Below are 21,542 nucleotides of genomic sequence, written 5' to 3' on the forward strand. Positions count from 1 at the left end.
GGTGTCTATTGTCACCATTTACACCTACTTCTATTCTAACCTACGCTAAGGAATTTCTCTAACTTATACCAAGAGGGTCATCGTCATCATCTACGCTTATTCTTGCTCTAACATTATACTTAAAGGGTCACTATCAGACCATATCGGTACAAAAGGCATTCATATGAATTTAACGGTGGTCATATTAAATAGTAACTTTTCATATCATACCAGTACAAAAGGCATTCATATGAATTTAAGAGAAGTCATATTAAATAGTAATTTTTAATGAGAGGTCAAAATTTTCATCTCACAAAGACATATGATGGCCAACTATTCTAGAGATAGTTGGTTAGATGCTAAGACAGTCTAAGAGACTATAAAATATTACGGTCCGGTCTGGTTTTCAAAACATTGGTTGCAGGTCTCTACACTCTGGTGTGGTTTTGAGTTGACCGTGAAATTTGTAACCAGGCGTCTACGATTTCCGCATTCAGTCCACCAAAAAGTAATTAAAGCCAACTCATTTCTGGGAAAAAATGAGATTCCCAAAAGCAAAAATCATTTGCAGACCAAAGTCAAGAAACTCCACCAGTCCAAAGTACCAAATAGACGCTCCTCCTGTTTGACAATTGGATATACTCCGTGTATATATCTATATATATATATATAAAAAAGAAAAACACAGATCATGGTTCTACATCGATAAATTGACTCAAACATTTTCTACTTTCAGCCATTTCTACATGACGACGAACAACAATCTTCCTTTCCTACTATCTCCAGGAGAGTTTCTTTTTTTTTTTTTCCAAATCAACATCAAGATTTCCATTTCTTTGACTAGTATCAAATGATTGGATGGTAATAACTTCTAATAAGTAACGTTTTATTTGAACAAAGCGCAATATTCATTGGTCTGATTGAGACAATTCATTGATCCCATTTGAAGACAACGAGTCCTGCATAGCAACGCTGCTGTCTAGATTTTCCTGGCGAAAGAATTCATATTGTTGTTCACATTTGAAGCAAAGCTTCCATCACAACATCCGAGTTAAGAAAACGAATCATTAACATCAGAATATCATTGGCCTTTTCCCTTTTTCTTTCCTCTTTTTTCTTCTTTTTTTTTTTTTTGGGTTCTTTTGTGAATGGCCTACAATTGTAGTAGTATCTATTAAAAGAGGAGTAAAAAAATTTAAAAATAAAATAAAAATAAAAAGCGATGCATACAGCGTCAATGAAGCACAGGTAAGAAAAGAGAAACCACACTCATTTTCCACTGCCAACAACAAATGGATCTAATATTAAAACCAATGAAATAACTGACGTCCGTCGGATGAAAATCCAACTCCAATCGCTTTCGCGACTCAACGGCGATCCTTAACTCTCTCTCCTCACTGGAAACAGAAACTCGAGAGAAAGAGAAAGAAGAAAGGAACCTCTTTTTTCAGGGGAGAAAAAAGAAGCAGGTTCTGTTTGGCTCCTCAAACTCGATCCCAGCTTCTGCATCTCTTCTCTCCCTTCTTTATTTTAATCTAATGTTGTAGTTTTTCTTTTTCTTTCAATTTCTTTTGGGTTCTTCTTCTTATTTTCTAGGGAAGAAACGAAAGAAGTGAAGGAAAATTAAGGGGTAAAGAACCCAACGGAATTTGTCAATTGCCAGAAGTAGGGCAAAAGCATAAGAGAGAAAAAGATTTGATTTTTGAGACGAAGATTGGATTTTCGAAGCCGGGCTATTGGTATTTTTGGGAAAGGAAATGGAGATCGATAATATTGAGTGTGTCTCTTCATCAGATGGGGTTGAAGATGAAGAGATCCAATCTTCAGTTTCTTCGCATAATCCTAGCGTGATGCACCATCACCCCCATGCACCTCATCTCCATCAATACGCTTCCTCAAAGCCTCATTCTAATATAGTCCCGTCAGGAATTGCCCCTACAAGCGTTCATGAATTGCTGGAATGCCCCGTTTGCACCAATTCGATGTACCCTCCAATCCATCAGGTTTCTGCCTCTTTTTGCTTTTCTGGTTCAGTTCCTGTGTTTTTGGCTCTCATCTTTTCTTGGTTTATTTCGTCATGTGGGCTTGGGCTGGAACATGAGCTTTTTCCATTGGATACTTTTGGGATGGTATATGCGAGTGATTGTTGATGAATTAGATTTTGGTTCGATTTTGAAGAGAATGAGCGCTAGTCTGTTAATGCCTTTTTTTTGGGTGGTGGGGTGGTGGAGGTGTTGGGGATGCACTTGTTGGATGTTTGGATGATGACGAGATTGTTATTGGAGTGCCTTTTTCCCCCCTTTCTGACTCTTGGTTTTAAAATTGAATTGCATAAGGCCATATTAGTAATCAAGCTTTATCAACTAAGTTAATGTAAGAATTAATTGAATTTAGTGAAAACTTGTGGATTGTTTGGTTCCATCAGTGAACCTGTGAAACTTAACATATATACGTTATTAGTTAAAAGAGTATTAGATAGTTAAAAGTGGCACGAGATAGTGCTCCCTTGAAAAGAGGTGATAAGAGTTAAAAGCCATATATTTCCTTGGATAAGTTTGCACAGGGACAAAGAGAGGAAATTTTTGAACAATGTTAAGTTGATCATGCAGAATTGTGTATTAATGTGCAAAAACATACTCTTAACTAGTTATTCATTTGATTTAAGATTTCAGCTAGACAATTGTGTTATTGGGCTCGCAATAGATTTGCCTCCTCCAGTTTGTGCAATGATAGGTGCAGGAATGGGGTTTATGAATTAGTTTTGATTATAATAATTGTGAATCAAATGCCACCTGATTGGTCAATAACCATATAAGGCACATTCGCTTGTATCTGCTTTAATATCGATTAGCTCTGCACTATTTGGTGGCTGGCCTGATGCTATATAGTTTTAGAATCTGTCGACTAAGATAAATTGGTGATTGTTGAGGAACATCTCTGAGATTAGCTGTGACGATGTTTTTCGTATGCAGTCAGAAATGTACTGGTATTTATCTCAGAAAAATATATCTTTACTTCCACAAATAACTGTTGTGGGCTCATTGTCTTTAGAAATGGTGTATTTTGACAGATGCATCTACAGTTTCAGATTGTTGATTCTTTGTGTTAAGCGGGCACATAAAAAAGGCAGGACTACAGTTTTCTGTCTCTGTTTGTCAATGAGTAAGAAGTGTGGTAGTGTGGAAAGTTGGTTTTATTGTGGCATTCTTCTGTAAAATCTAATATAGATATGCAATTTAAACACAATAAGAGCAGCAAACATTCATTATTGTTACATTTAGCTATGTTCTTCTGTAAAAGCTAATATAGATATGCAATTTAAACGCAATAAGAGCAGCAAACATTCATTACCCTCCCCCCCCCCCCCAACCCCAACCAAACAAAAATGAAAAACATAAAGGAAATGGAAAAAAAAGAAAAGAAAAATGTGAGAGAAAGGCAGTGGCTTGAACATATAACTTTGGGGAAAAGAATCCTACAAGCGATCGCATTGTATTAGATCTATTCTTAAGAAGATTTAACTTTGACTATGATCGCGCTAAAAAAAAAAAGAGAACTTTGACTATGATCGCTGCATATTAAGGACCGTTTGAGGAGTACATACAGGCTCCAGCCAGCCATATAAATGATACTGAACTTTTGCCTGGTCTGTCAGTTGGGTGTACATTATACTTTCCCGTGATTTGGAATTTGGAAGCTTACTAAAGATTTACCTCTTTGCAGTGTCACAACGGACATACACTCTGTTCTACCTGTAAAACTAGGGTTCATAACAGATGTCCTACATGCAGACAAGAGCTTGGTGATATTCGGTGCTTAGCTTTAGAGAAGGTAGCTGAATCGCTTGAGCTGCCCTGCAAATATTACTCCTTGGGATGCCCAGAAATATTCCCATATTACAGCAAACTTAAACATGAGGCACTTTGTAACTTCAGACCCTACAATTGTCCATATGCTGGATCTGAGTGCTCAGTTACTGGGGATATTCCTTATCTCGTTGCCCATTTGAGAGATGACCACAAAGTGGACATGCACACAGGATGCACATTCAACCATCGTTATGTAAAGTCTAATCCTCGTGAAGTAGAGAATGCCACTTGGATGCTGACTGTAAGTATTCATTTCCTTTTTCCTGTGGAAGTTCCATGAAATTCAAGAGAATAACATGCTCTGCCATATTTTTTCCCCTTAAAAATTAGAACTTCTTAAAATGGGAGTTTTATAAGAGGATAATTGGCCAATTGGCCTTTGATATATTAATGAAGTTAATATAACTTCTTAAAGGGAAGATACTTTTTCATCACAACAGTTTGGGTGGATTTGTTGAAGCGGATATGCTAATTTAGTATAACTGACGGTATAAATATTTTTGGAAAATCCTATATTAAGCAACATACGACTTAAGCGACAGAAACAAACTAATGGATGACCCACCTCCTTGATTTTAGGAATTCTCATCTTTGTGTCTATCACTTAGGAATGTCGTGATTTACCATTGTTTTTTGTAGGTGGACTCAATTTTTTCAAGTGTCTGAAAAGATGATTTAGAATTCCTATATCAGGTTTCAGCTTCTATGATTCTGCTGCAACTTTTAGTTAGGGTAGCGATAAGGAAAGTCAACTATTTTGTTCCTACTGCTCTCCTGGAAAATATTGGATAAAGTGGGGTCTTCTGCTTGTGTTGTCAGGTCTTCCACTGTTTTGGTCAGTATTTCTGCCTTCATTTTGAAGCCTTCCAGCTTGGAATGGCCCCTGTATATATGGCTTTTCTCCGATTTATGGGTGATGAGAATGAAGCCCGCAATTACAGCTACAGCCTAGAAGTTGGCGCTAATGGCAGAAAGCTCATTTGGGAGGGTACGCCGCGGAGCATCCGAGATAGTCACCGCAAGGTCAGGGACAGTCATGATGGTCTTATTATCCAAAGGAACATGGCACTTTTCTTTTCTGGCGGGGACAGGAAGGAGCTGAAGCTTAGAGTTACAGGAAGAATATGGAAAGAACAACAAAACCCAGACGCTGGGGTGTGCATACCAAATCTCTGTAGCTGAATCTTCATTTTATTTCCCCCTATGGAGTGGTTTTTATTTATTTATTTTTTTTTCCTTGTGCATGTGTGTATGTGTGTAAGAAGCACTCCCTGCATGTGTTGTATTTAGTTAACAATTACTAAAAGTTGACGAGTCCTACATCTTCACAACTATTATATACACCTGAGGTTTGACTTCTATCAATTGTTAATAAGAGCCTTTTTTACCCTTGACTACTGATCTCTGTTCTTCCTTGAATTTTCTTCTACCATGAACAGGTTGGAACTGGATAGATAGATATTTTCTTCGTCCTTTTGTTGATAAGTGGATTCATATATGTCAGCGGACTACATGGACGTATCTAAGGTTTTGTCACTTCTAGTCCCCATTAAAAATCTGTGGAGATAACATTTATCACATTTAAGATCTGACTTTTGATGCCGCTTTCTCTAGTCAATTCTTCACATGCTTCCTCCTGGAGAATGATACTGAGCTATTCTTTATCTAGTTAATTCTTTCCCATTTCTACCTGAATAATGATACTGAGCTACTTTCTTGGCCTTTCGCTGCTTCAAATCGCACGTTCTGTAAATAGCGAACAGTTTTTTTGAATAAGCGCGGACTGAGGGGGAAAACGAATAATAGAAGAAAACCAGTTGGAGGGAAATTAGCAGATGTATGGCTTTTCTCTGTCTGAAGTGTTATGAATTTGTGAGGTCGTTAACCACCTTCAATATTTGGTTTCTCAAATTTCTGGAGGAATTGTAGCGTTCTCTTCAAGCCCCTAAAACCCCTTTTTCCTGATTATTACTTGACTATGTAGATTGGCAAGGGTACACCAGTGGATTTCTGTCGAAGTCTGAGATTTGCACGGGTTGGCAGTTTTATTTTATGTGCTTCACTGCATGAGTTTTGTGGAGATCGTCTTTTCTCCAAAGCAAAATATGCAAATAAAACAAACAGCTTCTTTTTCAAAGCCGGCCATTTGATCATACAAGTGAAAAAGGGTATTAAGGGTTGTCCATGTACTAAGCTGCAGAAGCAATACCCATTCAAAACAGTTGTTAAAAGGACTACTACTTACTTTAACATCGCCAAGTTTAGAACAAGTTTCCGGTAGACAAACAGAAATCGACTACAGGAAATGTCAATCATCATGTCAATGTCAAAGATAAGAAACAAATGAATGCTACTAGTAATGAAATTTCGGTTTTTCACCCAAGCAGCTCACATTCCACATGAATATTTTGTAACTGCAAGCAGATCCACCGTGTTATCTAGACAAAATGTAACACGTCCATTCCTCTTGCTACTAATTACAGATAAATTGATTGAAGGAGAAAATAACACTAGTATGTTAATGGTCTGGAGGTAGTATATTAAGGAAAGCCCCAACAATAGAAAATATTTTCCTAATTAAGACATTTAATTCAACATTCAAGCTGCTGCCTGCTCTGCAGCAACACTTTTAGTTTCTGCAGCCTCCAAGTTGGCACCTTCCCGTGATTCCTTTTCCACAGTACCATCGACAGAACTCAACTCTGGAGGAGTTTCTCCAACATTCTGATCTTGCATTGCTTTCAGCTGCCCACTAACACTATCTGGAGCAATCTCAATGCCAGTGGCTGACTCCTCTTTAGCCTGCTTGTTTCCGAACAATTTAGATGGTATTAGAGAAGAAACAGCTGCCCTTGCACTGGCCTTAGCTTTTGCAGCAGCTTCAGCCTCTCTAGCTGCTGCTTCAGCCTTCTCCCTTTCCACATCATCCTTAAGCTTAGTCAACTCCGTTTCTCTCCCTTCCTTTCCCAATGCCTCTCTCACAAACTCTTCCAACTCCGAGCTAAAATCAGTAGGGTCTTCCTTCAACATTTTACCGATTATTTCAAGCACCTCATCGTGCTTGCCAACCTCAAACAAGGCGTTCATGATGAATTTATAACTATCGTCATTCATCCTCAGCTTGCTGACCATCATCTCAAAGAATGACTTTGCATCATCAATCTTCCCAACTTTAACCAACCCATCCACCAACTTGTTATAAACCCCCAAGTTAGGCCTCAATTTCGACTCAACCATCGTCCTGTAGTACGCTGCAGCATCATCTGGCCTATTTTCTTCAAAACAAGTATCCATCAATGTAACAAATGTATACTCATCAGGGTTCACTCCCTTCTCCTTCATACCATTATACAACTCCTCCGCCTCAGCCAACATATTATTCTTACACAACTGGTCAATCAGATTGTTATAGGATAAAGTATCAGGCCAGCACCTCTTCTCACCCATACTATTGAAAACATCAACAGCCTCCTTAAACTTCCCATCTGCACAGTACCCATCCACAATTACGTTAAAGCTCCCCAAATTGACAGTCAACCTTTTGGGAGGATCATGCTCATTCAACATCCTATCAAACAACTTCAAAGCCTCATCAAACTTCCCATTCTTGCTCAAAGCATCCAAAACCGAATTAAAAGCCACCGCACTCATCTTAACATTGGAATCTTTGCCTACTGCCTTCTCATAACACTCCATAGCCTCGTTCTCCTTCCCCCTTAAAAAGTACCCCTTCATCAAGCTCCCATATATCACCCCATCAGAAACCGAACCTCCCAATTTCTCCTTCAATTCTTCATACACATTAAAAACCCCATCAGCATTGGAATCCCTGGCATGGCCAGACATCAAATAGCCGTATACGATGGGGTCCGGGTCCAATCCCTTGGATAGCATCTCATCTTTCAACTCCATAGCCCTTTCGAGCTTGTTGTTGTCGACAAGGCCTTTGACTAGGATTCTGTAGGTGGTAGGGGAGGGGTTAAAGGGGGCGTCATTGATTAGCTGCTTGTAGTGCTCCATGGCCGTGTCGGTCTTGCGGCAGTCCATGTAGACGGAGAAGAGGAGATTGTAGGTAACAATATTGGCTGCCACTCCGGCCTGGGTGATGAAGCGGTGGAGGGAGAGGAGATCAGCGTACCGGGCCTGGCGAAGCTGAGCGGCCATGACAGCATTGCAGGTGTATATGGTGGGTTTACAGTTGGAGTAGATGGAGTGGCGGGTGTAGAGCGCCGCTTCTTCGAGATCATTCTCGCGGATGAGCTTTAAAATGCGATTGTGGAGATTGAGACGGTTGCCGGAGAGTGCGGAGACGGGTTCGGGAAGTTTGGGGGCGTTAGGGTTTTGGTTGGCCGCAGGGGAGGAAGGGCGAGGGGGTTGTGGCGCTGGTGGTTGGTGGCGGAGGGAGGAGAGAGGGGGTTCAATTCGGAGGCGACGCTTGCGTTTGCGGCGGTCGGCGGCTGCTTCCTCCGGCGTAGCGAAGGAGAGGAAACGGAGGGAGAGAAATGAAGGTGGAGGCTTTGGGTAGTTATAATGGTAGTGGAGAGCAGCTCTGGAGGCTAGGGATTTAAGTTGGAGGAGAAATGAGGGCTTCGAGAGAGCCATAATTCTTTTCCTGTTTTTATCTTTTCAAATTTTTGGTCGGGGACGGGGAGAATTGGGTGGGGTGGTAGGGTTTCAACGGGGTTTTAGCAGAGAAGGATTTTAATAGCGGTATCGTATCATTTCAGTCGGAGAAGGAAGGAAGGAAGGAAGAAGCTAAGCTAAGCCCTCTGAAATGAAACGATGAGTAAGGTTTTTGACAATTTCTGGAGGCCTTGGGGCTCGAGTGTTGTGGGCCAAGCGGTCTATTACCAATTTGATGGGCTTTTAGCTGAGTTATTGGATATATATCCTTCGCTTACGGCCTCCATCAAAACATTCATTTAAACGCGTGCCATAACAAATAAGTGTTGCTTTATTTTGAAAGGGGGGTCTAAAATTGTTGAATAATCTCTTGCCTGTAGTTTGGTGATTCTAACATGTTTATTTGACGATTCGAACTCATGATCCCTTGATTATTTACAGGTGTAAACCGTCACAAACTCAATTGAATTGCATTTCATTCTCTAGGATATTTTCCACTTTCGTGTAGTCTAAGTATTGCTTGTCTGTTCGTGATATCATTTTGAACATTGAAATCTTCATTATATTTTGTGTCATTATTAGTACAAAAAGTCATTTTAAGGCAAATAAAGTAAACCCCATATAATGTTTACCCTTTGATTGAATTTTTTTTTTTTTTTTGTTGTTGTTGTTTTCATGTTATCTTCACTAACTCAAAACTCACAACAGTATAATTTTGTATCTCGAAATTTATGAAAGTTGTTTTGCGTCATTTTATTTATTATTATTATTTTTTTGGTGAGGAGGAGGGGAGGGGGGTGGTAAGTAATTTTAAGAGAAGAATTTTTTGCTTTTATATGCTCATGGTATACCTTATGGATGAATAAATATTCAGAAAAGGTAAACAACGTGAAATTTTGATTCACTACTTATGGTCACGTCAATGACGGAGAATCCCTGTTTATAATTTTTTTTTTTTTTTTAAGTAAAGCCGATTCTAACTTTTCTTTGCCGGGCCATAAAAAGAAATTGTAGTTCGACTTTATTGTACGATTAACGAAATAAACATCTATATGTCAACGTTTTTTCGAATAGCGAATAGAAATTACGGAACTTTCCCCTTTTACTACTGCGGCTACAACTGTAACATAAGCTTAGAAGTAAGATTTGGAAAGAAATCTATTTAATTAGACACACATGTGATGTGATTAGGGCTGTTCATAAATCGAGCCGCTCGCGATCGAGTTCGAGCTCTCGCGAGCGGCTCGAATACGAGCTCGACTCAAGTTCGAGCTCAAAAACATTATGCTCGTTGACTCGCGAGGGGCTCGCGAACTCGATTATATATCTATTTATTTATTTATTATTTTAATTGTAAGATTACATATATATCTCTAATATTTTATTTTTTGTTAAAAAATTATTATTTTATTTATTTTCAAAAAATAAAAATAATTATATATTTTTTTATTTTTTAAAGCTCGAACTTGACATTTTGAGCTCGTTGAGTTCGAGTTCGAGTTCGAGTTTTATAAAATTAACTGGAGACTCGGCTCGATTAGGCCAAAAGTCAACTCGACTCAGCTCGTTTGCATCCCTAGTGATGGGTGGTCGAAATTTATTTATCCAAGATGAAAAAGGGTAAGAATGGTTTTTTCTTTTTTCTGTCTCTATTGTCACCATCTAACACCTGCTCCTACTCCTAGTCATACTCTAATCCATACTAGAGGACTGACCCAACGGATCTACAGAGAATTGACAAGCATTGAACTACCATCGAACCATACGAATGTATTAAGTACCCATATGAATCTTAGAATTGACAACTTTTGATGTGAGATAAGGTTTGAACCAACATCACAAAACATGTGGTGATCAACTTCTCTAGAGGAAGTCAGTTAGATAAGAGTGGTAGTAATAGCGAAAAATGATGTTATAAGGTGTAAGAGTAAGATGCCTTGAATTCAAATCTTACATGTTGTTATTGACAAATTGATTACAATAAATTTCATCTTTTCATTTAATAAATACTAGTAAATTTTTTGATTTTTTTTTTAAAAAAAAAAAGAAAAGAAAAGAAAAGACGCTAGAGTAGACATCTGAATTAAGAACGTCTTAATATGCTTCTTTTTTTAAAAATAAAAAAAATCGCACCACGGTTTTAGCAATACTTCAGAGATGTTAGAGGCATCCCCGATCATAATGTACTACTATTACAATTACAATTGCATCATTCATCAACGGCTGCGGCTGAGGCTGAATCGGTGCCGGCCTAGACATCCAGTTCCATTTAGAGCTAGCTAGCAAAAGCATCCACTGTCGGTGCCGCCGCCGGCAGCAGAGCAGCATCCACTGTCTGTCCCTGCCCCCACAATCCATTTATTACCCGGTATCAGTCAAACAACCAGAAGTCTGTGTTGGTGAGCTGATGGTGGATTGATGGCTTCATGTTCATGTATTTGGCCACACTTCATCCATCATCACACCTTAAAATATCGGCTGTCCCGGCAAATACCTTTTACTTTCCTTGGATAAGATGTGATCAATTTATCAACCCCTGCAAAGTCCAAACAGCCTGTCCCACCCAGGCTACGCGAACCTTTCTTCTTTAGCTTTTCATCACGTTTTATTACTTCTGTTGTCACCCTTTTGTTCAGCCACTTTATTACCATGTTTTTTTTTAATAATTTATTTTATTTTCCTGAGGGTATTGTTATATTATACTAGTAGAAAAGAAAACAAAATACTTCTCCTAAACTCTTAAATGTAATAGTTTAGTGTTTGTTTTCTACAAGGTTCTCCTTGCTTGGGATTTTTCAGGTTCTATCTTGTGTAGATAAAGTAAATGCATTTGCCTGCGCAAGGGCACGCACTAGAATTCAATTTCTGAGCCAAATCCCAGTCCAAAGTTAGGACCTAGTTTTTTTTTTTGGTCAAAAAAGATAGGATCTAGTTACGAAGCAAGAAATAACCCTTATTTTTAAGAAGAATAATGACCGGTAATGTAATTAGAGGGATTAACAAAAAAATCACTTCTTGCTACCTCTCTTTCTTTTGAGTTTTTAATGGCTGACATATAATTTTTTATGAATTAATATTTTATACACTAACAGTGTATACACTTTTATCATTGAATGCATGATACATAATATAAAATTGAATATAAAATTTAAATTTTATACATGTATCGTACATCCAACTGTGATAGTGTATATAAGATTTACTCATTTCTTATTCTATATTTGCCTGCAAGATTTTGTACACACAAACACATTGGTTTTATAAACCAGTTGCTTCACCACAAGGGCTAACTGAGAAGCAATTCAAACAAAGATCAGCCGTGTAATATGATAATAGGGAAAATGGCCATTTTCGTCCCTAAACTTTTTTTGTCCGTCAATTTAGTCCCTAACTTTTATTTTTAGCCAATTTAATACATGAATTTAATTTTCGGATCCAATTAAGTCCTTCTACGGCGGCGCCGCCACCTAAAAGTAATTTAGCTCCTAATTTAACAATAAATAAGGGCATTTTGGGAACTTTGAATTATCTCCTCTCCACTGCCAACCTCCACCACCAACCACCCGCCTCCTCCTTCATGATCGGCGATTTTGGATATACCAACAACACCAGTAATCCACCGGCGGAGGGATTACTATGGCTCTGCAGCCTAAAATTTGAAAGATTGGAGAAGAAGCCAATGTTTCCCAGCAAGAACAGAGCAATAACAACCACGCAGTCAAAATTATCCACATCCACTGCTGCATTTTTCTTTTACCTCTGTTCCTAAATGACGGAGGGATAGATTTTGTCTTGCTTTGCTTCACCACAACTGATGGTTTTTGAGATCTTTTGGTAACGGTAGGAAAACAATACTTAACCTCAGATTCCTTTATTGTTCCAGGTACAATTTCAGATTTTGGAGTGTATTCCCCAATATCGTTTCCATCGGGAACTTCTGCTCCACCGGCCTTCTTTCTTTTCTTCTTCCTTTTCTTCTTCCTCAACCTGTTCTCCCTTTCCTAGACAAATCAAACGAACGTCATTGATGGAAAGCCAAGTGAAGAAAAGCACACTTACTCAGGCACATGAATTGGAAATTCAAAATTTCTTACCTTGTCTATGAGCTCGGTTTCTTTCTGTGCTCGTAATTCAGCCCTCATTTGCGCTTTCTCTGCGATCCTCTTTTTCCTCTCCAGTGCCTCCAGAGCCTTAGCTTTCTCCTCTAGTCGCCGTTGCTCCCTCAACTTGGCTGTTGCCTCTGCCTTCGTTAACTCTTCAGCCTTCCTTGAGATGCTCTGATTTTGTCTTATTGTGTCAGTGAGTTTGGAAGAGGGAATTCCTATTTCTACTCTAAACATGCATGCCTAAGGTGGCTAGGCTTCTATTTCAAACATGGGATTCCACTCTTGGAGACTTGAGGCTTTTGTGATTTTTACCGCCATGGAAGAACTTTGGTACTATAGTTGTTATGGTTGACAATTTGCAGAATGGGTGGGGCCCGCATTTTTCATTGTTTGGGCTTTTGAATAATTGGGTTGGTGAAATTATGGGATCGATGCAAATTTCGCAAGTGGAAGGTTGGTTTTCTTGGGGTAGTTGAGGCGGTGGTTGTGGCTGTGGTAGTGGTGAGAGGGGCAGCTGCTAGGGTGGCAGTGGTGGTGGTGGTTCATCTTCGTTGGTGGGGTCTTGAGATTGCAGGGGCCTCGCTGGGGTTGCCAAATTGTTGCCAAAGTGTGGATTACTGGTGTTGCTGACATTTCAAAATCGCCGATCGTGAAGGGGGAGGCGGGTGGTTGGTGGTGGAGGCTGGCAGTGCAGAGGAGATAATTCAAAATTACCAAAATATCCTTGTTTAATATTAAATTAGGAGTTAAATTATTTTTAGGTGGTGGCGCCGCCGTAGAAGGACTTAATTGGATCCGAAAATTAAATTCATGTATTAAATTGGCTAAAAATAAAAGTTAGGGACTAAATTGAAGAACAAAAAAAGTTTAGGGACGAAAATGGCCATTTTCCCTATGATAATATCCATACTCGCAGTATTATTATTATTATTTTTTTGTCTAGAATTGGTCAACGACGCTGTAGATGATGATCACATGTGGGTGCTCATGCGGATCAACTCGTCGGATCTCAGAACAGTATACGAGTATTAAATTCGAGACGTGGAGAAGGAGAATTGAACATGTCCAAATTTTAAATTTTAAATTTTAAATAATTGCTGCTCATTAATTTTACTACTAATAGATTTGTGCAAGTCAACGTAAATGAATACCATTTTTATATTTCTTATCAAGATCGGAGAAATTCAACCTTTCAGATCATAATATAATACAATCTGCATCGCATGAGCTTTGCTCAAACACTCAAAAGCCACGCTGCTAACCCACGGACGCTAGCGTGATGACATTTTGATTTTTACCACTCGTGTTTGGCGCACGTATCCTTTTTATTATTATTATTTTTGAAAAGTACCCCAATTGTTAGATGATGGTAGGACTCAACTGAAATGGATTTTCTACTTTGGAGACCTTAGATGAGATGTTTTTACTATGAGGGAGTTGATTGAGATTTTTTATGTGTTTTGGAGGACAAAAATAACACTCAGCGTTAGCATATTCCAATTTAATATACGAGATCTTCTAGTACAAATGGTTCAAAAATATATAGACTTTTAACTGTTTTTTTTTTTAACATTTATTGCAACAACAATTGGAAATTGTTAATATCCTTGTTTAAAAATAATAGAGTAAAAGTGTTTTGTTTCATTTCTAAAGAAAAAAAAAATGCCAGCATTACCAACCGATGCCTAAGTAGTACTGATTGGTAAATACATATTTGGATACAGACGTAAATTTATTCCACATGCCGATTCAGCAACATGTTACTTCTGGTAACCATTAGGGTTGGCTCAATAGTAAGAGGGAGAGTTCTTAAAGTTTTATCCATTTTTAGGTTCAGGGTTCAAATTCTGACGGAGATGCGAATGAGGTAGGAGGGTTAAAAAAAAATTCTAGCTCTAGAATCTAGATAGTATTACCCACCGATATTGTCTTTATTCCTTTTTTTTTTTGGGTAAAGAAAAAATTTAAGGTTGAGTGAATTTGAATTCAATTACATTTTTTTTATTTAAAAAAATTCAAGTTTGAGTGAACTCAAATTTGAGTATGGTCAAGAGTTAAGATATGTTTTTGAAATCATGCGACTATTTACATATCATCACTTATTATCTTTTGTAAAGAAGTGATTTTTATTGGATGTGGAGCAGACAACTTTTAACGGTCAAAATCGACCCAGCATACCTAAGGCAAATCTCAGCCGCCGACATGAATTTCATTAGATTGGTGCAGCCATTAATTTGGATTTCATTTGAAATTAATAATGAAATTCAAATCAACGATCAGAATCAGTCCGAGGTTTGGCTGGCAGATCTTGTAAAGTTGTGAGCCAGTTGCAAGGATCCACTTTGGTTCTTACAAATTGAGCAAGTTGTGTTGGCCGCCGCGGCTGTCTTGAGATATTTTTATTATAGTACTTTTTCTGATATGATGTATGTAAGATAAAAACGTAATTGGAAAATGTGTTGATGATGCAAGCAAATCAGTATGTGTAAATAAGGTACAAATAAAGTGAAATAATCTTCAATCCAAACACACAAGGATTTTAAAATAAATATGGAGAAAAAATTACAAGGAACTGTAAACAACTACAACGGAATTGTTTCCAATTTATTTGGATAAATTTAATTATTTAATATACCTAAAATTTATATATATTGGTTATACTAAAATTTACTAATTTATAAGTTGATTTGCATTGAAGCCTAATGATTAGTTCAATTATTTGCACTAAATTTGTCGTTTCTTGAATATATATGATCCTTGTATCATCATCTCGGGACATATTTGATAAGAGGGAAAAGTTAGCCAATAGTATTTAGGTTACTTATGTCTAGGCGGATAACATTTGGTTAGATCGTTTTAATCCAAATTTAGATCCATTATATTTAATTAGATATAGAGACCCTTGTGGATCTGAAAAAGTACATCTAAATATGTATTTTCATAAGTTTGGGTATTCTTGATTACTTTTTTGAACATACATTGAAGAACTAAAGTAAAAATATTTTAAAATATATATGGAGTTGAAAAAATAACATAAATACCATCTAATTTTTATTTTCAAATAATAAAATTAACATTTAATAAGTTGAATGCAATATTATAAATTCAAAGAAATAACTATGATCAACTACTTCTATTTATTTTCAAAACTTCATCTACATCTATAGAAGCATACAATAGATGAGCATGTTTTTTTTTGTTTTTGATAAAACATAAGTCAATATTATTAATAATAGAGATGAAAATCATCCAACACTATTTGCTTGACAAAATAATATGTACTAATGGCAGAAAATACATTGAACATGTCACAGATATATTTGATCTCAAAAATCATACAATTTAATATAGTTACAAAATATAAAAAATTATACTGTAAATTACAAATTATCAAATTTGACCAATTGAACGAACCACTACATAGATATCTATACATGTATATTCCCTTATATATTGTTATCTAACTGGTTCAAGTTCAAAACTGTTATTGAGATTTGACGAGAAGACCCAAGAAATTTTAGATTTAGCATATAGATCTGAAAAATTCTTAAATCTGAGAAAATAAATAACAAAAAAATAAAAACTAAACAAAACCCTCATCAGGATGGCTTGGGATAGAAGAAAACTCTCACTATGATACCTTAAGATAAACTTTATTAAATAAAAATAAGAATAAAGAGAAAGGGAGAACAAAGGAAGAGGAAAGGAGATATTGACTTAAAACCAATATTTTCTTCCTATGAAGGAAGAAAAGTTGAGAGCAGAGCGGAATGGAGAATGGCGCAGTTGTTCCTTCCTCTTTAGATTTGTTTTCTCAATGTGTTTAGTTAATAAATGATGGATGGGCAAAATTAGGTGGTGTTTGTTTTATATTAAGAGCATATCTTTCAATTTAATAGTCATAAAATCTTAATTTATTTGATCCAATAATTATAGAATATTAGACTGTATATATGTATGTATATGTGTATTAACGTATGCGTGTGTGTGTATAATTTATACACGAATCTGTGTATGATCTAGTTTACATCTGTATTTAGGTATGGATCGTAAAAACTTAGATTATACCAAACCCATGACTCTCTAATAGGGTATGAATTTGGATAGAATTTGAATTTGAGAAATTAAACCCAAAATTTATCCAAGTATATTGGGTCTAAATTGAATCTAGATAAGATTTGATTCATTGACATACCTACTTATATCCAAAATTAAAATTTTATTCTAACTGCCCCATTATTGCATCATTGATTATTCATTTTTCATACCAAATATAAATGTATTTCTACAACATGTAATGTGAAGCAAACTGAGTGAAACTTCGCACTATGTACTTTTACTAGAATAGTTTCTTTAACTACCCGTGATATTAATTTTTATCTATTATAAAAAAAAGGTTATAGTGGTTTTGCACTTGGTAACATAAAATTTTTAAAAATATGATAGGCATTTTAGGTGTAATTAAGGGTGTAAATAAACTGAACTCGATAGAATTACTCGTGAGCTTAAGTTCCTATTGACCGAGTTTAAATAGATCGAACAACTTGAAAAGCTCGAGTTTAAATCTAATACGTGAGTCCCAAAAATTCATCGAATATAAACAAGCTCAATTGCGCTTCAATATGTTGATCTTGATCCCTATATTTTGATGTTTACAAAACAATGGATAATACTAATATCTTTTCAAGAAATATTTTCAGTTATGAAGCAAATCAGATTCAAAGATCAAGTGCAAATGAAAGGGATAAAAGCTGCTGAAAGCTGTCGAACGCTTGGTTCGGACGTCTGAAGGAAATAAGACATTCCCCCTAACTCACTAATTTCAATCGGACGCAAGTATCGGACTTCCGATAGGATCGTTCAAATTTGACGAAATCTGTCCGACGCTTACAAAGACAATACCGGACGTCCGATAGAATTGAGATATTCCTTCTAACTCATTGTCTGCTTTCGGACGCAAGCACCGGACGTCCGATAGAATTGAAGAAGATTTTTCAAACTCACTGCCTACTGTCAGACGCAAGAAACCAGACTACCGGACGTCCGATACTCCAACGGCTAGTTGACTTTTCAGCTACTTTCTATCCGTTTGAAGCATTAATGAAGCACTTTCTTTGTCTCCTATAAATAGAGCATGATTAGAAATTTCAAATAATTTTTGCACACTGAAAATACAAAAGATTTAGAGTAGTTTTTAATTTTAGTGAGAAAACACTCTCCAAGAAAGATTTGTAGTCTTAGTGGTGTGAAATTCATTGTAAACTTTTCACTTGTGAGTAAATATTTCATGAGTATAATTCTGTGAGATTTGTCCTGAGGGATAGTAAAACTTTCTAATTTGACCGAGTGGAGTTCGGGGCAAGGAGGAGGTGAACCTTCATTTGTACACAAGAGTGATTGTAATTCATCAATTTAAAGAAGCTTGTTTGAATTAATTTACAAGCTCAAGAGGAGTTGGGTAGTTAATTGATTTGCAATTCTTTCCTTTTTATTTACTTATTATTACGTTTGTGATCTTTACATTGCTTATCTCTTCTACTTCTCTCAAGTGATTTTGTTCATTCATTAATTGATTCATTGTGTGATCACTTAGAAAAGATGGTAAATTTCATATTGAACAAAAAGTGCCCATGACTTAATTAGGATTTTAATCAACTTAATTCACCCCCTTTTAAGTTGTTTTCGATTCTTACACAATATATAAAATATTATATTCATTGATATAAAATATCTATCATGTCCTTTGTTTAAAAATATATAAAATATTAGTTTATATTACTTAAACTTGATTGGGGTCGACTAAACTCAATTGATTTGAATTGAGCTTGATGAAACTTGATTGAGTTGATTAAGTTGAATTAATTGAGCTTGATTATGCTCTATCTGATTGAACTCAGGAAAGAAAGGTAAAATAAGTTTGATTCAAATTGCAACTCAACTTTCAACAACTCAACAACCTAGAATTCAAGTTCAAGTTTTTTTAGTAGTGTACTATTTTGAACTTGATTTTATACAATTGCACATTTAAATGTAATAACATACAGTAATATGTTTTTACATTTTGATGCATTATTTTTGGCAACAAGTAACAATTAAGCTTGAGTACAAATTTCCATAAATATTAGTTACAATCTATTATCATAATTTTCTTCACTTGTTTATTAATTTTATAACAAGTGTTCCATAATTAAATATATAATTCGGAGCATTTTTTTGTACTTTCGATATTTAGCTATCCTACTTTTTTAAAAATGATATAGATAATCGAACACTGAATACCATATTGAACTATTTACTTGATGTTTAACAATTTTAATAATGCTTACTTAAATTTTTGTATCTGTATATATAGTTGGTAGTAGAAAAGATTTATGTATGTTTGAGGAGGCAAAATTAGTAAAAAAGTCATGAAGAGGCATCCTCATTTTTATAAAAGATTTCACGTAAAGTCAAATATTCATAAGGAACATTTCAAGAGGATATAAAACGATTCAAAAAATCCTGGTGGCAAGGTTTAATTTTACGAGAATATAAGCACTAATTTTTAATATTTTGAGGAACTATGAAAAATTTTCTGTAACCCTGGATTTATTTATGCTCCTTGGTCCTCCCATTTCACCCCATTGGTGCGTATTTATGCGGAGTATTGTGGACCACAAGACCACCAAGATTTGATAGCACCGCAGGCCGTCCAGCCATTCCCTTTCAGACTGACACAGCCGGTTGCCAATATATAGACTAGTTCATAGGGTCAACTACAAAAGACGCCTTAATTTCAGTGATTGTCTCGTTGTAGCTTCACGTTTTATCTCCCTATAAGGAGTTGATTCTGCACCATAGAATTGACGATGGTATATTGTAAACTGAAGAGCAAAGTCTGCTTGGGAACTGTTTCTGTAAAATGGGGCCAATATTTGACGGAGACGGATGCAAAAGTAAACTCTCCGAGTGCAGGTGCAGCTTTTGAGATTTCTTCCGGATTAGGTTTATAAAAGTCGAATTTCTAGACTTCTGTTTAGAAAAGGTCAAGAGTGCAGGTGCAGCTATATTTTGACAAAAAAAAAAAAAGAAAAAGAAAAAGTGCAAGTGCAGGTGCAGCTTTGGATTATTATCACTTTACCCCCTTAAACTATATCACTACTATCAATTTATCCACTAACGTTATCTTTTAGTCACTTCACCCTCATAAGTAATTCAACTCAACATGTTAAGAAATTTTGGACAAAAATACCCTTTTATTTTATAGCATTACTACATTGTTATTATCACTTTATTCGTTTAGATTATAGTGATACAATCACTTTAGTTTCTAACATTATTTTACAGGCATTTTACCTCATCGTCAATTTAACTAGTATGGTAAAAAAATTTTAAATATATTTACCCTTTTTATATATATAATTAAAAATAAAAAAGTTGGAATGATTATTCTTTCTTTTTTTTCAATTTAAAAGATCAAAAAAATAAAAATAAAAGAATTTTTTTTCAAATTTTTTTTTATACTTATTAATATTAGGAAAAAAAGAGAAAGGAAAGAAGGAGACAAAAAATTAGATTTTGCAAAGAAAGAAAATAAAAAAGTCTAACATTATCTTATTACTTTAAGGTTGTCGGGATTAGAATTGAAATTTGGTAATAAACAGAAAAGTGAAATAATTTTAATATTTAATTATTTCTTATTTGTAATTTTTAAAAAAAGAATTGAGCTCTCTCTCTCTCCCCCTCCCCTCTCTATCTCTCTATTTTTTTCAATATTAATAAGATTGTCAAGAAAAAAGGAATTAATACTTTGACTTTTTTTCTTGATACTAAAAAGGAGAAGAACCACTCTAAATTTTTTATTATTTTTATTATGCAAAGAGGAGGGTTTTTTTTCTAAAATTTTTTTAACTTGCTAAGTTGGTTTAATGGTAGGATAAATTGTCTAAAAAATAATTTTAGGGGGTAAATTGATAATGAGACTATAGTTTATGGGGGTAAAGTGATAATAATTTTAAGGGTTAAACATGTTTTTTCATTTTAATTAACAAACTCCGTTAAATTTGACCGTTAGTTTTGGGGGTAAAGTGACTAAAAAATAACGTTAAAGGGGAAATTGATAGTGGCACCAAATATTAAGGAGGTAAAATAATAATAATCATGCATCTTTTGGTTAATAATTAGGGATAATTGTAGAAACCTCCCTCGAGATTTTTAACAATTTCACTTAATGCCCTTAAGATTTTTAATGATACACTTACCTCCATTAGTCATAGAAAATGATCATAATAGCCTTAACATATTAATAATTTTCATCCAATTAAATAATCTACTCTTAATCTTGTTCATAGGAATGCATCACACAATTAGATATTTAATGAAAATAAAAATAAAGTTCACTCGTTGAATAGTCGATTATGTCCTAAACACAATTATAACATATTACAAATTAATTTTAGCTTTGCTTGGAGCATCTGGCGCTGAATAGAAGAAGATATAAGTTAGGTTTAAAAAGAATAGGACCGGTATTAGTACTCCAATTTTTTAGGGATAGGATGGTGTATTAATGTAGTAATTGAAATTTTTTAAATTTAATAGTGTTTTTTTTTCTAATTTCAATTGAGATTTTAGAATTTATGAATTGAGAGTTCAATTTGAGATGTCATAATATGAAATATTTAAAATAGTAGAGACGAGGGTTAAAAATGAATTTGAGATTTTATGTATGTTCCATAGTTTTTAAATAATTTTATAAGAAAGTAAAATGAACTTTACAATTTTGATAAGGGTATTTTGGGTTATTAATTTGAAATTTTGATCATGAAATAGTCTTTGTTACCAAAATGGTAAACTTATGGGAGGTAAGTGTAATTTTTTAAACCTTAAGAGAAGTAGGTGCAATTGTTTATGAAATGATCCCTAATAATTAATAAATCATCTGTAATGGTAACTTGTGTCCTCCTCCTGGCTCTGTATGCTACTGCTC

The 21,542-nt window shown here is 35.4% G+C and overlaps 3 protein-coding genes across 3 annotated transcripts; 1 reads left to right on the forward strand and 2 right to left on the reverse strand.

Moving 5' to 3' along the window:
• The first annotated feature begins 1,266 nt into the window (after positions 1 to 1,266).
• Positions 1,267 to 5,249, forward strand: LOC113729933 (E3 ubiquitin-protein ligase SINAT5-like). Its single transcript, XM_027254274.2, has 3 exons — positions 1,267 to 1,982; positions 3,703 to 4,089; positions 4,668 to 5,249. Exons 1-3 carry the CDS (start codon positions 1,737 to 1,739, stop codon positions 5,028 to 5,030), a joined length of 996 nt encoding a protein of 331 aa, XP_027110075.1. The 5' UTR covers positions 1,267 to 1,736; the 3' UTR covers positions 5,031 to 5,249.
• Positions 5,250 to 6,205: 956 nt separating this feature from the next.
• Positions 6,206 to 8,631, reverse strand: LOC113729934 (pentatricopeptide repeat-containing protein At3g49240, mitochondrial-like). Its single transcript, XM_027254276.2, has one exon. The coding sequence runs from the start codon at positions 8,448 to 8,450 to the stop codon at positions 6,447 to 6,449; it is 2,004 nt and encodes a 667-aa protein (XP_027110077.1). The 5' UTR covers positions 8,451 to 8,631; the 3' UTR covers positions 6,206 to 6,446.
• A 3,065-nt stretch (positions 8,632 to 11,696) lies between these two features.
• On the reverse strand, positions 11,697 to 13,184 carry LOC140037162 (uncharacterized). The gene is made up of 2 exons (XM_072081356.1): positions 12,566 to 13,184; positions 11,697 to 12,472 (listed from the first exon to the last, which is right to left on the reverse strand). Exons 1-2 carry the CDS (start codon positions 12,809 to 12,811, stop codon positions 12,047 to 12,049), a joined length of 672 nt encoding a protein of 223 aa, XP_071937457.1. The 5' UTR covers positions 12,812 to 13,184; the 3' UTR covers positions 11,697 to 12,046.
• Positions 13,185 to 21,542: the final 8,358 nt, after the last annotated feature.

This window comes from Coffea arabica, chromosome 2e, assembly GCF_036785885.1.
Source record: "Coffea arabica cultivar ET-39 chromosome 2e, Coffea Arabica ET-39 HiFi, whole genome shotgun sequence".
Classification (NCBI taxonomy): Eukaryota; Viridiplantae; Streptophyta; class Magnoliopsida; order Gentianales; family Rubiaceae; genus Coffea; species Coffea arabica.